Source organism: Xenopus laevis, chromosome 9_10S (genome assembly GCF_017654675.1).
Source record: "Xenopus laevis strain J_2021 chromosome 9_10S, Xenopus_laevis_v10.1, whole genome shotgun sequence".
NCBI classification, from domain to species: domain Eukaryota; kingdom Metazoa; phylum Chordata; class Amphibia; order Anura; family Pipidae; genus Xenopus; species Xenopus laevis.
In genome coordinates this window covers 46,532,944-46,549,671 of record NC_054388.1, presented here as the reverse complement: position 1 = coordinate 46,549,671, position 16,728 = coordinate 46,532,944, and the positions used below count along the sequence as shown (strand labels likewise).

Genomic DNA, 16,728 nt, shown 5'->3' with positions numbered 1-16,728 from the left:
CTGATGGTGGATATATTAATGTACAGACTTGTCAGAGGACATTGTTTGACAGTTGCAGATTCTGCGTGTGTGTATTGTGGGATTATTTCCATTCTTCCTTACAGGATCTCTGCCTCGGGGGGGGGGGGGGGCAGACCATGACTGTCAGTACAGAGGAGAGAAGTGCAAGAAGTTTTGTTGGAGAAGAGGAGACCTACGCATTCTTTGCCATCACTGCCTATTTCATCCATTGCAGATGAATGTTGATTGCAAACTTTAATGTTGGTTTTGTACTGCATATTTGTCTCGTATTCTCGGACATCATCCACTGTCATATCTGAAAAAATCCAAGATTTTTGCATTTCAAGTGACGCAGAGACTTCAAAAGGAACGAAATAAAGGACAGGAAGTCTATTTTTCCGAGAGGCAGGAAAGGACAAAAAGGTCAGAAAAAGTATGGTGACCACTAGCTTCGATGAGATTGGCTCATCAAGTTAGTGTGAATCAGCCATGGGAGCCGTGTTACAAGAGGTGGAAAGGCAGCCGAGAAGCTATATGGGGTGTAACTGGTGAGATACAGGAGGGAAGGTTTCCAGGGAGCAAGCACAGATCCACAGCTTTAGGGGCTCACAGAAAGGGCAAGGTGGTTTTTCCAAAAATGTCACTTACCTCTTGGTGCTTACCTACAAATAGCATGGACTATATCATGGAGGTTAGACATCCCTATATTATTGTAATTTGTTTACTTTACCTACTGCACAGTTGTCTCTTTCAGCTTTGATTGTGGCCTAGATTAAATACACCCATTCATTGCATGTATTCTTTTTTTTCCAAGGGTGAACTAATCTGTAAGCAGGCTGAGACCAATGCAAAATAAACCGAAGGGACAGCTGTGGGAATTCCTGAGATTGGAGTCCCTATGAGTACAGGGTGTATTGGAAGCAAGAGGATGGTTAACATCGGTATCCAGCTGGACAGGGCATTCCATGGAGGAAAGGCAATAGATGATGCAAATTAAACAATGCAAATATTTCAAGTCAGAGGACCAACTATTTCATTAAGATGACCAATGTACAGTCGCTTGTGATTGTAAGTACTGCAGGTGTGATAAGTGGCCAGCCCCATATTTTTGGGGCCTCTGCTGTACAACATTAGACAATAGCAACATTCTGTGCAATGCAAGACACAGGTGAAGAAAAGACAACTACTATGTAAGGCAACATCCAAAGAACTTGGCTGCTTTACAACAAATAGTTCTAAAATGTTGTTAAGGCCATAGCTGTAGGTGGATGTAGTTCTTTAATCTGGCTGGAAAATATATGCTGTAGGGTGTTAGTGGGACATGGAAGAGAGCAGTAGAGACTGGCATTATGGGAGGGCTGGAGGGCAAAATAGAGAAAAGAAATACAGAAAATACAGAACTACCCAAGTGGCATATTTTGGGTACTTCCGCCTAGACATTAAAAAGTGTCCGTGACAAAAAAACAAAAACAAATCTCATACATGCTTTTAGCCAACTTTCACATCATCCTCTCCTTCTCCATTGTTTTCTCAATCAGACTGCAAGCTTTGGACTCACATATATTTGAATGCACCATATTAAAATAATCGCCCGCACCCCCACTGCAGCTAAAAGAGACACCTGTTTTTATAGGGGAAAGTGCCAGACAGGACAGAAAGATAATGGGAAAACACAGCAGCAGGGAAGGTTTTCATATAAATGAAAGAGTTACAAACATTTTACATATATAAACCAATACTTAGTAATTCGGCCTGGTAAATTTGCAAAGCCAAAACTCTAAAAATTGATGACACTATAGAAAGGTTGCTCTTACGGAATCAGGGTGAGTCATCTCAAGAAATCCCTATTATACGAATATTTATTAATTCCTTGCCAACATTATGGATAATACGGTCTATAAGAATTGGGTACACAATCATGTGTGACAATCGTGACTATCTACTCTTTATTTCTGGCAAATAACAACAGTCCAGTTCTTTGTGGCAGGGATTCTAGATGTACCCTCATGGTTAGTTTCATAGTATTAGTAGTTTTGGTTCCCATGAATCTGAAAGGCTCATTTATATTTACAGGAATGCTGCATAGAGATGCCCACCATCGGGGCTGCACAATTGCCAGAAAAGGGGTTAGTGCCACAGGGCGCTACTTTTGTTGAGAAAAGCTTTTGTGTGTAACTAACTAGAGAACTGCTCTCTTGCTACTGCATCTTAGAGTGGCTCCCTACTACCATCTTCCACCCAAAGTCACACAACTGTATCCTTTGCCAGCTGTCAGTGTCACTTACCATACCATTCATCAACCCATGCAAATGCCTGGCGGTGCCCAATCAGTAGGACGTCTCTGACCACCTAGGCAAAACAAAAGAGGAACTCAGCTAGGAGCACATTCTGTCTTAGTATTTATGGTATATGTGATGGCCTCCCTTTCCCAGTATCTATGGTATATCTAATTGCTTCCCTTCCCCAGTATATATGGTATATTTAACAGCATCCCTTTGCCAGTATTTACGGTATGTCTGATGGTCTCCTTTTCCCAGTACCAATGGTATACCACACGGCTTCCATTTTCCCCAGTGTCTATGGTATCTCTAGGCCTCCCTTTCACACCATCTTTGTTATATCTAAAGGCCTCCTTTTCCCAATTGCTATGGTATATCTAAAGGCTTCCCTTTCCCAGTATCTATGGTATATTTAACGGCTTCGCTTTTCCAGACATCTATGGTATATCTGACAAACTCCCATACCAGATATCTATGGTATCTTGGCTTGAATGCGGGTAGGTAGGTGGCAAGATGTAGAGAGCCCTCACCTTGTGCACAAACTGCTCCACTCGGCTCTGCAGCCCCCACACCTCAAACTTAACAGCCACCAGCTTGTAGGAACACATGATTGGCTCCTGCGACTCTCTCCAGCCCTCTTTCAGCAGCCCCCTGCCTGTCTTCTCTGACACAAAATTCTTGGGGTCCTGAAAGCAAAGAAAAACAAATTGCCAATATATACTGAAATATTCACTTTTCAGAGCAAAATCCTCCAAGCACCTGGCACAACACTCTGATATTTAATCCTCAATCTCAATTCTACAAACTAGCATGGATGTTCCTAGTGCCTGCTACCAGGAAGGCTGCTGCACATTCCAGCCACCGTACCAGCAAATAACCAGCTCCATTTGCTCCTGCATACTGTGTCTGCTTGCAGAATACGCCCCATTACTCTGGCAGGTTTGTACTGTGTTTGCCCCCTTGGCGTGACAATTCTCTTACAAAATTACTTTCAGAGCCAGATGAGTGCTATCTAGAGAAACCCAATCTTCCCACTGATTGGCTGAGCCGGGAGAGGAATAGGCTCATCAGCAATTTCACTGCCAGACACAGGATTTTACATTTGTATAACCCAAAAACTGTCTACTTTCCCAAACATTTTCCTCTGAGGCCAACTATGCCCAACACTCTGCTGTCACTGCTGACAAATCGTGGTGCGGCGGGTGTTCAATTAAATGCACCAGTCATCTCCACAATGCGTGGATGTCATGGTATCAGCACTGCCCTTAGGCACAAGCCAGTGTTTTTTTGAGTGCAATGTGGCACCCTGGGCCCCAAGCTATTGTGTTCCTAGAATATTCCTTTTCTTATATTTGTATTTATACATGGGAGGCAGGTGCCATATTGTTTCCCTTAGACTGTACATTGGTATAAAACAGGGAATCAAATATTTCTATAGGGTTTTCTGTTTATTATACACAGAGCGAATCTTTATCCTAAACAGTCCCCCACCACTCACCCCTGAACAACCACCCCTTGCACACCCATCCTTAGCAGTGACAGGTTAATCCTTGGCCCAATATTTACTAATGGCAGTGACTTGTATATTGGTCAGTCCCTCCTGTGCCCAAAGTATATTAAAGGCAGTTCATGGGTTACTCCCTTGTAGGCCCAAAGTGTACTAATGACAGTGATGTGTTTATGGATCAGTCTCTCCTAGGCCCAAAGTGTACTAATGACAGTGACATGTTTATGGTAGGAATAAGTACAATTATAGAGCAGTTCTTGCTAATGGACATTCTATGCGTCTTGTGAGTTGAATTAGTTGCAGAGCATAGTATATACTGCAGGTTAGAGGAGAATATTTCCTGCTGGAGTGCAGTGGAGTAGGCGGCCCTGCTTGGTGCAGCAATGCGGCAGAATACAGCACTGATTTGCATGGATGAGAGCAGCTCTGCAAACTGATGAGGGGCTCAGAGAACTCCCAAATTGTCCCAGGTGGAGAATTCAAATGTGTCTGGCAGCTAAAGGCAACTTGCTCCCAGCAACAGGAATCACGTGCCTCATTGTATTATTGGCTCTAGGGATATGGGGAAAGAGTGGCAGAATCATTCATCTTGTCTGCACAACCACACTTAACCAATTCTGTGCCATACTGGCTCCAATTTTCCGTCCCTATAACATATATCTGTAAGCAGAGTCTGGGTCAAAGCATCTTGTCTGAGTGATTCTGAGGTGGGTAAAGTGCAGGGTGGCCAAACTGCTCCAGTTCCACTGATCCGAATAAAAGGGAAGTTCTTCCCATTGCAATCTGATCAGACCAATATCATTACATATTAGGGTTGCCACCTTTTCCCGTCCCCTTTTCTGGACACATATGACCCTTTTACATATGTACTGGACAATCATTTCTGCTATAGTCCTTTAAAGCTTCCAACTGAAAGCATAACAGCCAAGGTTACAGCTATACCAGTAGAGGAGATGGGATCAAAAACCAGCAAAGAACTCAATTTTGACTTAAAGGTTAGATTATCTGGAGAAAGAGAAGGCCCCTGATCATTTTCCCTATTTGTAGCTAAAATTGTCATTGCTTCCATAAGGTATATTTTTGAACCCCAACCCCTCCCAAGTTAATAAGGAGACACATTCCACCCATCTGTAATTTTAATGATACGATTCAGTAATGACTCATTAATGTACATATAATACACAAGATACATGAATATCCTGTAAAAGATATCCTTATAAACGGCTCTTAGTGATGTCATCAGTTATAAACTGAGCTTAGTGATGTAATTTTTGTCACATGACTCAGTAAAACTTGTGTATTATAATAAATAAAGTACCCCTTGTTGAAAAATATGAGGATATTGGAAGTCACCTCAGAATTAGGCCTTCAGCCTCGTGCTTGGTCACAGAACTCCTCAATGCCTTTTAATATTCTTATATTTTACAATAGTGGGTACATTATTCACTATATAAACAGTAATGGCAGGGGCAGATATAAATGGAAATATATATCAGTAAATCAAATGACATATAGTCAAGTTACTAGTGCCATACCCAGTCTCATACACAATGCAAGTAATTTATGTTTGATCATGACACAGTGACATAGTAACTTAGGTTGAAAAAGACACATATACATCAAGTTCAACCTTTTATATCGAAGTAAGACTTGCCTAACTGCCAGTAAGACAGATAAGCTTAAAGAATTTGAATGGGAATCAGCCACCCGGAGTGGGTGCACTTTAGATGAGACCCGTTGGGAACCTCTAAAAGGGATGGGAAGGATGTATAATGATGTGCCATTATATTTGTCGGCATAAAATAAGTTGTGTCACAGGCGGGAAAGCAGTGCACTGTATTCTACTTAACAGATATCAGAATAAGGATTCTGTAAATACTGTGTCCATCATAGAGTCTGACTATTTGATACGTACTTTTTTATGAACTAATGAACTCTTTATAATTCACAAGTTTTTAATATACAAATTGAATTGTGGTATACAGTTGTGTTCAGAATAATAGCAGTTTGTTTAAAAAGTAAATAAAGCTAAAAATAGATTTTATTTCCATACATTCAACTGTATAGAGAACACTGCACATTCTATTCCAAATCAAAACATGAAAAAACATGTATCAAATGTGTGTTATTCCTTTACAGAAAATGAAGAAAAGGAAATATTAGGCTGTTCCAAAAAATAGCAGTGTCTGCATCCTTTACAAACTCAAACATTTACTGTATAAACTGAAAAAATGTTTCAAGATTTTGCTTTCCTTTGAATCACTATACTAATACAGCTTCTGAAGTAAACACACAAGTTTTACCAGTACAGCAGAACTGTACATTATATTTTCATTACTTTAAAAAAACTTTAATTTCTTGGTGTTACAGTTCCTTTAATGCACATTAGTCATCTGCAAAAGACTAACTACTGTGCATGCACCAGTGTCTTGGTCTTTGTCGGGGAGCAGTGGCTGATGGGTATATCTAAGTATCAACTCTGTTTCTTTCTGAAATAATGCTATTAATTTGAAAAAGGGCTTGAGCTAGATAGGACTTAAAAGAACAGATGTCACTAGTGGGGGTATGTCTGTGAATGACGATCAACTCTTTCTAAGCCTTTCCTTGTCCTTTAAGCTGATTGAGCACCCTTCCAACACGGATAATCTAAGGAGGCTGATGCTCTCCTGAATACTAAAAGACTCCATCGGGGATTCTGGTCAGACAGGCAATATAACCAGCCCAAGCCAGGCATTATGACTCTTTATTAGACTGCACCACTCACCTCTGACTCCTTGTAATATCGTTCTGGGATCTCATCATATGCAATATCGATAAAGCAGACTTCCCTCTCAGCGTCCTTGGCTTCACATTCAAAGATCTGCACAGAAAAAACAATCTGTTATTTGCTCAGTTGCCCCAAATTATTCCAACTCATCCTGCTATGCCACAGTGATACAGGTGGATAAAGCACTGAATTCTATAAAGTACTCTTTCACTCTGCTGGTGGTAAATCTCATTTCCTACCACAAATTAATCTCTCATTCCCTATCTCTTGTTAAAGGAACAGTAATGCCAAAAAATGAAAGTCTTTTAAAGTAATGAAAATATAATGTACGGCTGTGCTGCACTGGTAAAACTGGTTTGTTTGCTTCAGAAATTAATTCTATAATTGATTATATAAACAAGCTACTTTGTAGCCATAGGGCAGCCATTGAAAGCTGAAAAAGGAGAAAAGGCACAGGTTACACAGCAGATAACAAATAAACTCTGTAGCATACAATAGAATTCTTCAGAACTTATCGGTTATCTACTGTGTATCCTGTGCTTGAATGGCTGCCCCAGTGGCTATACAGCAGCCTGCTTATATAACTAGTCTTTCTGAAGCAAACACACCAGTTGTGCCAGTGAAGGGCAACAGTACATGATATTGTCATTCCTTTAAAACACTTTTATTTTTGGTGTTACTGTTCCTTAAATGAATCCCTTTCTTGACTGCCCTTACAGTAAAGAAACCCTTCCTATGCTGATGATGAAATCTCCTTTCCTCCCCCACTAATGAATCACTCATTCCCCTTCTCTTGGTAGGGAATCCCAAAACATGACTGCCCTTACAGTAAACAACCCCTTCCTATGCTGATGGTGAGCCCTCAGCAGAGACTCACAGTGCAGCATTGTTGCACCTCAACATCGTAATCTTACAGCAACTTTATTTGTATATAGTAGCGTTTGAGAAGAGATGGGGTAATAGAAATCCTCCTGCCAGCAATTGATTCCCTTGTCCTCAGATTTTTAGGCAAGCATGGAAGAACTGATGGAACCTGCTATTGATCTCATGTGACCTTATTGATTTCATGATGGTTTCACTGATGTTATGTGATTTAGCATTTCCCCCCATATTTCTGCTTAAAGTTTTTATTGATTCTGCTGGAAGGTATTTCGTTAACCCCTTGTCAATCAGTCATAAAATAATGTCTTTTTACTTCTTGTTAATGTGGAAATATTTCCTGCTGTGTATGGTTAACTAATTTCCTTCAGACATGAGGTCATATGGGCCCAGAACATTCCTTCTCTGTATATTTGTATTTATACATATAGGGGTGCCATATTGTTTCCCTTAGACAGAACAGTATAAGAGTATAACATACTTGGGGTCATTTATCAACACTGGGCAAATTTGCCCATGGGCAGTTACCCATGGCAACCAATCAAATTGCTGCATTCATTGTTCTACTTGCATCTGGCTTTAAAAAGCTAAACTCTGATAGATTTCTATAGGTAACTGCCCATGGGCAAATTTGCCCAGCGTTGATAAATGAGTCCCACTGTGTGCCCAGAATATATAAATTGTGCTTACACTGTAATATCTGTGGAAGGGGTGGGAGTATCAATAAGGAAATCAGTTTATTTGCCGTTTTCTCCTGCAGTTTGTGCATTACCTGTACCCTCCAGTAGGTGGCAGGGAAGAATGTCCAATTTCAACAATCTAGCAGTGGTGCCCCTTGACTATTTCTCATTCATACAGTAGATATGCTTAACAGTCTCACCATCTAGAGCAGTGATCCCCAACCAGTGGCTTGTGAGCAACATGCTGCTCTCCAACCCTTTGGATGTTGCTTTGGATGTGGCCTCAAAGCAGGTGCTTAGTTTTGAATTCCAGGCATGGAGGCAAGTTATGATTGCATAAAAACCAGGTGTATTGCCAGACAGAACCTCCTATAGGCTACCAGTTCAGACAGGGGCTATCAAATAGGCAATCAGAGCCCTTATTTGGCACACCCAGGAACTCTTTTCATGCTCGTGTTGCTCCCTAACTCTTTTTACATTTGATTGTGGCTCACAAGTAAAAAAAAAAGGTTGGGGACCCCTGCTCTAGACCTTAACCTGGTCTTAACCTGGTTAGGCAGTTTGGATGGGGTAGCAGCAAGTTGTCTAATGGTGCAACAGTGAGCCCTTGCACTTGTGGTGCATTCTGAGGCCAGGGGTTGGATACACTAATGGTTATACTCACATTGTCATTGCTTCCCTTGTTATCTTCATATTTGGTCTCTATATGGATGGAGAATTTCGGCAAGAAAGAGCACTGTAAGGAAAGAGAGAGAGAGAGGCTTGGTTACTTCTTGTGTGGAAGAATGTAAGAAATGCCCAGAGCACATCACTTGATCTCCCCCTTACCCCCTGGTTTTGTATCCTAGGTAGAGACAGTCAGTAGAGGACTAGATTGTAAGCTCTCGAATAGCCACTGACTTTATACACACGTTCAATATATATCCGGGTGCATCCATATGGGTTGTTTAGCACCAAACAAATAATATAACAAACACCAGTCCCTCCTGAATATGGACAGGAAGGGCTATTTATCTGAAACATTGAAGTGAGGCAAGAAAGGGTCCCAAGCTTATCCCAGAGAAATAAATGCACAGCAAAGTGGGTCAAAAAGAAAAAAAGTCTACAATCTTTCTACCAACAAAGAAATGGTACTCAAACAGGGGCAAGAATAAGATAAGAGTAGTCACCAGCATTAACCCACAGAGGGGGGGGGGGTGGAAAGACCAAGGTGGCAAGGCAAAAAGTGGTAGCAGTAAAGAATGGGTGTAGTGTGGTGCACAAGCCAATCCTATAATCCTCTCCAACACCCTGTGTGAGCTCCTGTCATATCCAATTTCTCCCGACTTGTCACAGAGACACAAATATTTACCTGTCATTTGTAGCCAATCATCAGTCACTTGCACGCTCCTCTGTGTAATTATCCCCCAGTGTAATCACCTTCCCTAAATATCCCACTGCCTGTCTGTTATGAATATGTGACAGGGCCCTGGAGCCGCATTTCAGAGACTGGGCTCAATTCCTGCCTGATATTTCAGTGAATTATCCTTCCAAAAGAAATTAAGGAGCCACTGCTTCACTCAGAGAGACAGGATAGGGACTTGCCCCCCATCCCTAGTCTGTGAGCCCCTCGCTCATTCATGAGAAGGGAGTCACACAAAGAAAGTGAAATCTGCCCAGTCTGCCAATATCTCTGCCCCTAGCTGCTTGGTATTATTGGGCACAAGCAGTCGGAAATGGCACAGGTGAACAGGACACAAAAAGCTGGCAATATGGCACAGAATATCCAGAGAGAATTGTTTATATATCACTAAGTGCACCGTTTAGGCACAACTGCCCATTTTACCCTGATCAGCAGTATCTTGCCCTTCTGTCTCCATCATGTCTACAGCCCTGTCCTTCTCATGGACTCCATATTGTTTTTCTGTCAACCCTCCTTTTCCCCCTCTGCCTCCCCCTTTGCCTACTGTCTTGCCTTCTGTCTTCATATGGTCCTGCTCACTTCACCTTGCCTTTCTGTCAACTTTCCTGCCGTACCTTGTCCTACTGTCTCTAAATTCTACTTCTGGCTCCATCTTGCCATACGGTCTCTCCTATGGACCTCATCTTGCCCTGCTGTATCCACCTTGCCCCACTATGTACACCTTTCCCTATTGTCTCCTACTGGTCCTATTGTCTCCATCATACCCTTCTGCCCTGCTATCTCCCTAATCTCCTTCTGCCTCAATCTTGCCCTTGCCCTACTGTCTCCATCTTGCTTTTACCATCAACCCTTCTGCCCTACCCGGTCCTACAGTCTCCCTTTTTCCATCTTGCCCTACTGGTCCCCTTGGACCTATTCTCTCCTACTGGTTCCATCTTGCCTTGCTGTCCCCACTTTGTTCTACTGGATTCCCTATAGTCTCCGCTTGTCCTTCTGCCTCCATCTTGCACTAATGTCCCCCATTCTCTACCTTGTCCCACTGCCTCCATATTTTTCTGCTTCTATCTTGTCCCGCTGTCTGTATCTTTCCCTTCGATACATCTCTTTGGGGCTTCCATTATACTGTATATTGAGTAGGGATACACCGAACCCACTATTTTGGATTTGGCCAAACCCCCCGAATCCCTTTGTGCCAGAATGGTGCAACTCACCAGCCAGATCAAGTCAATAATTATGGGGATAAAAAATACTTACCGGAAAAGTTATACCCCCCCCTATAACCGCTGCTCAGATAATTTAGGGGCTACAAAATTACTGTTGGCTCATTGAGGTTCATGGGTTAAATTTCCTATTCTATTAAGTATCATCATTAAAATCCTATAGATAAGCTAGATATATGGCATATTTAATATTTTCCACACAGTGTGATGGCAAATGCATTTTATTGTCCCTTCAGCCGCTCCTTACACTGCCCATACTAGATACAATTCTAATGCCTCAAATCGACCCTACTATGGGACTAAATGATCAAATGCCTAAACCCATGCCCTGTTTAGCTCCTACACTGCCAGCTTGTACCATCACTAAATAGTAAGAGCTAGGGCATTTATATTCTAGGGCAGTGTTGGCTAAAGCTCTAAGCTTTGCTGAAGGGTTTCCTTGGTTTCTTTGTGCTTCATGCTTAATGAGCGGAATTTAATGAGGGGGGAGGAGGGGGTAGGAGGTCTTCTCTTCTTTGTAGCTACCAGTGAAGGGGTTACATGAGCTGGGAACAGAGCTGTGGCAAATGGCCTGCACTCAAAAGCCCATGCAATATAAAGAGCAGCGCCAGTTCTTTCCTTCCGCTGCACCGCGGAGGGCGTCATTGGCTGCCAACTCTGTCCTTTTGGCTTTCAACAAGATGATAGAAGAGTATTGATCACCAGCTCACTGGTTTGATTTAATAGCAGTCTATGCATAAAAGGGTGTCTGTCAGTCTGGCTGAGAAGTGCACATTGCAGAAGGAATATATAGAGACCTCCCGTAAGCTTTTATTTGGGTTGAGATCTGGTGACTTGAATTGGTTTTCATGGTTATAAAGCAACACGGAGAACACTGCTGGATGCAAAGCAGAGGTTCCAGTGCCATCAGGACCCAAAGGTTTTCCTATAGGGCGAGTGTTTTCCACAAAAAGGTCTTCCTTATTGACTCCATGATAGATGTATAAATAGAAATATGTTGTTCTTATCAGTAAGGTGCCAGCAGTCAGTGGAACCCAGCACATGGCCTTAGCACCCACTGTAGGCACGAGTCTGCAGGACACAGCACTACTGGCACTTTGGCACAAAGTGCCCGCTGCCTGATCTGACCAGAAGATCTGCATAATCATAGCCTGTGGCAGTGAATGCGCAGATGAATGGATGATCAGTGATTGTGAAAAACCAGAGAATAAACAATCTTGTGAAACCCCTCTGCAGGCACCAAGAACCAGGAAGGTTCCCCCGAGCATTGCTATTACATTCTATACCCATGCAATAAGGACACCTTTCTTTTGTATTCTATTGCGAGGGGCAATCTCAGAAACGATCCACTTCACATTCATTCTGTTTCACCTATCCCTACCTCCACTTCTATCCCTGGTACTAACCACCCTCTGTCTGGCCAAGCCTGGGAACCTCTGGCAAAGAGAGAGAAGGAAGAATAGACACACTTACTGTATATTCTGCTCATGGGATCACCGATCAGGGGTGAGGAGAAAGAGAGAGAAACCATTAATATCACTATTATCAGCATTACTGCACAGCTGGTACAGCTCTGCTAATAATGTGGCACGGTGACCACTGTCAGTCAGCACTTCATCTGCCTTTTTCTAAACTGCTGGGGATTTAGCAAAGACGTATCTAACGTACCCCTACTCCCTTACTAGGTGTCTGTACAGACATTATGGACTAGATCTGTGTTTAAACATATGATAACACTATACAGAGAAGTAATGTTCTGCGCACACAATAAGCTATAGCCTTATACTGCACTGATTAGGTAAACAATATGGCATCTCCCTACAATATGTATAAATTCAAATATCCTGAAAAGGAATGTTCTGAGCAAACAATAAGCTATAACCTCATACTGTACTGTGTAAGGAAACAACATAGCAGCTAGGGCTAAGGGTGGTGGCAGTCGGGGAGATTAGTCGCCCAGCAACAAATTTTCTCTACTGCTGGCAACTAATCTCCCCAAAATGTGATTCGTGTTTTTGCCGGCGGGATGGCATGAGAAATGCTTCGGATTTCCGAAGTCGCCTCTCGAGGAAAACTTCAGAAATCAGAAGTGTTTTTGGGCTGGGCGACCAATCTCCCCAACTGCCCCCACCCTAAGGGTTGAGACACACCGGCAGATTCGGGGGGGGGTTTAGTCGCCTGGCGACTAATCGCCTCTTCTTCGGGGCGACAGTCACCCCGAACTGCCTTCGTGTCTTCACGTCCGCTATAATGAAAAGTCGCCTGGGCTAAAGCACACGCCGCACTTCGTTTTCCAAAGTCGCCCAAAGTTTCGTCGTGAGGCAACATCGAGTGACTTCGGAAGACGAAGCGCCACATGTGCTTTAGCGCAGGCCACTTTTCATTATAGCTGACGGGAAAACAATCTAAGGCAGTTCGGGGAGATTGTCGCCCAGACGAAGAGGCGATTAGTCGCCAGGCGACTAAATTCCCCCGAATCTGCCCATGTGTCATAACCCTAAGAAACACAGAGCTAATAGTAGCAGCTACTTTTTGTGGCTACAAAGTACCCTGCCATAGAGAATTGCCTCTGCTTATAAAAGCCAATTATGACTATAGTCTGATTTGTAGCAATGACAAATAGCTGCTACTAGTAGTTGTGTAAGTCTTCACCCTAAGGGTCTGGCCACATAGGCAGATTCGGGGAGACCAGAAGACAAATCTCCTCTTCTTTGCGGCGACTAATCTCCCCGATCAGCCTTCCCCTGTCTTTCCACTGGCTAAAATGAAAATTGCCTGGGGGCAGGCACTCAGAGCACTTCGTTTTCTGAAGTCGCCCGTAATTGCCTCACGAGGAAACTTCGGCCGACTTCGGAAAACGAAGCACTCCGAGTGCCTGCCCCAGGCAAGTTTTATTTTAGCAGGCGGAAGGCAGATCAGGGAGATTAGTCGTGAACGCTTCTGATGAAGTGGCGAGAAGCCATGAAACGCATAAAGCGTATGATCTGATACTTTGTATGTTGACACGCTGCTTTTTTAACTTGGATTATTAAAATTTAATGATTTTAACACATCACTCCGAGTGCTCCGTTTTGGATAAACTTCATGGATTTGACCCTGAGGGGGACGGATGTTACGTGCAGCATGGAGGTGAGCGTGTGAGAGAAATGTGATGCTCCCCGTACCTGGCTCGTGTCTAAGCCAATTATCACCATTATCTACTTTGTAGCCATAAAAAGTAGCTGCTACTAGTAGCTCTGTGTGTCTTCACCCTTAGCCTTATGCAAAGGAGAAACATTGCTAGCCTGACACAGGGTATTTGTTCCCTCCCAGCTCTGCCCTATAGCTCACCTGTAATTGTATAGGGATAATAGTTCCATGCCTTTTCGGTCACATAGAAGATCCTGGGGACCACAGCACGTGCCCAGCTTGGCAATTTGCTGCCAGACAAAGAAATAAAAAAGGAAGCAATTAGACAAGGAAATGCCATTTGGAGCATGAGACTGACCAAGCACAGTGATCACATTCTGTGGTGGCGACAGATCCATAGAATCCATTTTGCAGGGGGATTCTGAGCACTGGGAGTCTATCTAAAAGCAGGAACCAAATATGTAGATGCTTCAGTCTCCCTGTTTAGCTGAAGAAATAACTAATTTATTGTTAATAAAACAGGTAAAATTTATGTTCAGCACAGGCCCTATTCATTGCAGTAATGTTGCACAAGAGGGATACTGTCCCTTTAATGATCAGCACAAAGCATGTTGTACAAGGCAATGGGCATTTTATTAAATAGGCAAAAAGGATCTGAAGTTCATGGTTGCAGTCTGTTCATAAGTAAAACTTTGGTATGCTGGAGAAGGGCACTGCCTGCAAGCCTGGGGTGGAAGGCAGATCTTTGCAGATCATCGGTCAACTACTGAGTGAAAGCTCCAACATGTCAGGTAGTGCTGAACTTCAGAAGCAACACATTTGCTGCCCTGCAGAGCTTGCAATCAAGCCATAGAGAATAGGTAAATTACTTTTCTATACTCTCTTTAGCCAATAGGGTGTCCATCTTATTTTGGGTTTAAATTTGTGGCTTCCTTCTGGGCAATGCATGCTATCCCCTTTAGCTGACTGGGCAGAACATGGGGTACCCTAGAACCACACACACAATTGCCTCAAATACCCCTGTACCCAAACTGATCCCTTTATTGTTAGGACTAATATTTCTCAGAATTTCTTAGCAAATTTAGTAGCAAATGCACAAAGGTCAGTGCCAAGGTTCCATAGTTAATCTTAGGGCCACATGGGGGCCAAAATCAGATATCTGAAATATGCTGTCTTCAGCTCCACTGCATGCAGTAGCCTCCTCTTTCTACCACATTCAGAACTGTTGAATCGGAAGCAGCTCAAACAGACTCGGAGGATTATGCCGAATATCGGAGAGTCTCTGCATTTTAAGACAAAATCCACCAAAAAGTATGTTTGTGCTGTTTCTGATTCAACACTTCTGAATGCAGAAGAGAGAGGAGGCTACTGCCCATGGTAGGGCTGAAATCAGACAGCGTATTTCAGTTAGCTAATTTCAGCCCCTGTGTGGCCCTAGCCGAAGAGCAGACCAAGAAGGCTTAGTAAGTCAGAGCAAGGCAGAATATCAAGGTCCAGTCTTACACCTCCAATTCAATTTATTAGCCCAGCCCCATGTGACCGTACTATATACTACACAGTGGTCACTGAGCAAGTCCTGCTTCAAACAGCATCAAAGGATTGGGGGGGGGAGCACGTTCAGACACAAAGTCAAACAGTATAGGCAGAATGTAGATTGAAAATCTCTACTGCCATAGTGCTACTGTATTTCCCATCATCTACAGCAGGCCAATAAAATGTATTACAGCTACAGAAGATTTGTATATAAAAATGTGGGAGAGGGATGCTATGCTCCCAGGTACAGAACAAGAGATTTTCTACATATAAATGGCCATGTACATAATGTGCCATTACTAATAAAAAAGGACACAAGACCTCAATTTGCCAAAGAAATGACTTTGCTTGTTAATGGCTCCCATTGATTTTCATTGTGAGAAATCTAAATGCTTTTAGAGTTGGACTGAATGGGAGGAATCAGATTTTCCAATTGAGAAGGAGGAACTGAATGCATTACAGCAGGCAATCCCTCTGCAGCAGCTCTGCTACCACGCTACAGGGGGGCTCTTTATTTAGTAACTGCTCTGTATGACATTAAATAGGAGGGATTTTCCATTATTCTCTTTATTTGGACTACACAGGCCAGTCCCTGGTTTATTTGCCCCAACAGAGACCAGTAAGCTCTTTTGTTCCACGGTACTGAGAATGGAAAGAAAGGAGTGAGTGGCTTCTAACAATGGGCTGAGAGATCACATGGCCCTAAGCAATAAGTATTGCAATGCAGAAAGTTAGAGGATCTAAGAAACTGAACGGCAAAATGACCATCCTGCAAGATTTATTCATTAAAGGAGAAATATCCCCCTCTTCTCCCTTTGTTGTGACTATTTTTGTTAGCAGAATTCCATCATGTTGGTGGATTATTTGTATAGTGGGAATCTAGCTACCAACCACTTATAACATGGACAAGCTGCAAATTTCCTGTTTAACTTATGGCTCCAAGGCACCATTAGCTCCAGGACTGTAAAGGTTTTAGGAATTTATTAGCAATGCCTCATATTCTGTGCATCCCTCATATTTACAGGCCAACCCATCAATGCGCATCATTTGCCAATGCGTCTGATATTATTTTGAGGATTGTGGTTAGAGAAGAAGGTGGCAGTTGTTACAAGCACAATGACTATTTAAGGGAAAGATCTTGTATCAAGAGCTAAATATTGTGCTTACAGTAAGTAATGAATTGGGAAAGAGGAAGAGAAGATTTAGCCCTGGTGAAGCTGTTGCCCAACACTGTGCTTTGGGTCCCATATGTGCACTGAACAAGCTGAGCTATGCAGGACTTGTGCATCTGTCTGGAGGGATGTTTCATGCCTGCCTATGTCCCACTCCCCA

General features: G+C 42.8%; 1 protein-coding gene across 2 annotated transcripts in view; it reads right to left on the bottom strand.

The window, feature by feature from the left end:
- The window catches only part of LOC108702162 (cytoplasmic phosphatidylinositol transfer protein 1), a 54,205-nt gene that overhangs the window by 5,855 nt on the left and 31,622 nt on the right, over positions 1 to 16,728 (bottom strand). Inside the window, exons 3-9 of one of the 2 annotated variants that reach the window (XM_018237670.2) lie at positions 14,065 to 14,153; positions 12,208 to 12,215; positions 8,777 to 8,848; positions 6,551 to 6,646; positions 2,810 to 2,965; positions 2,286 to 2,349; positions 198 to 316 (exon numbers count right to left, since the gene is read on the bottom strand). In XM_018237670.2, coding sequence (XP_018093159.1) covers positions 198 to 316; positions 2,286 to 2,349; positions 2,810 to 2,965; positions 6,551 to 6,646; positions 8,777 to 8,848; positions 12,208 to 12,215; positions 14,065 to 14,153 — 604 coding nt within the window. The remainder of the gene's footprint in view (positions 1 to 197; positions 317 to 2,285; positions 2,350 to 2,809; positions 2,966 to 6,550; positions 6,647 to 8,776; positions 8,849 to 12,207; positions 12,216 to 14,064; positions 14,154 to 16,728) is intronic. The other variant, XM_018237669.2, reaches the window with a different exon arrangement.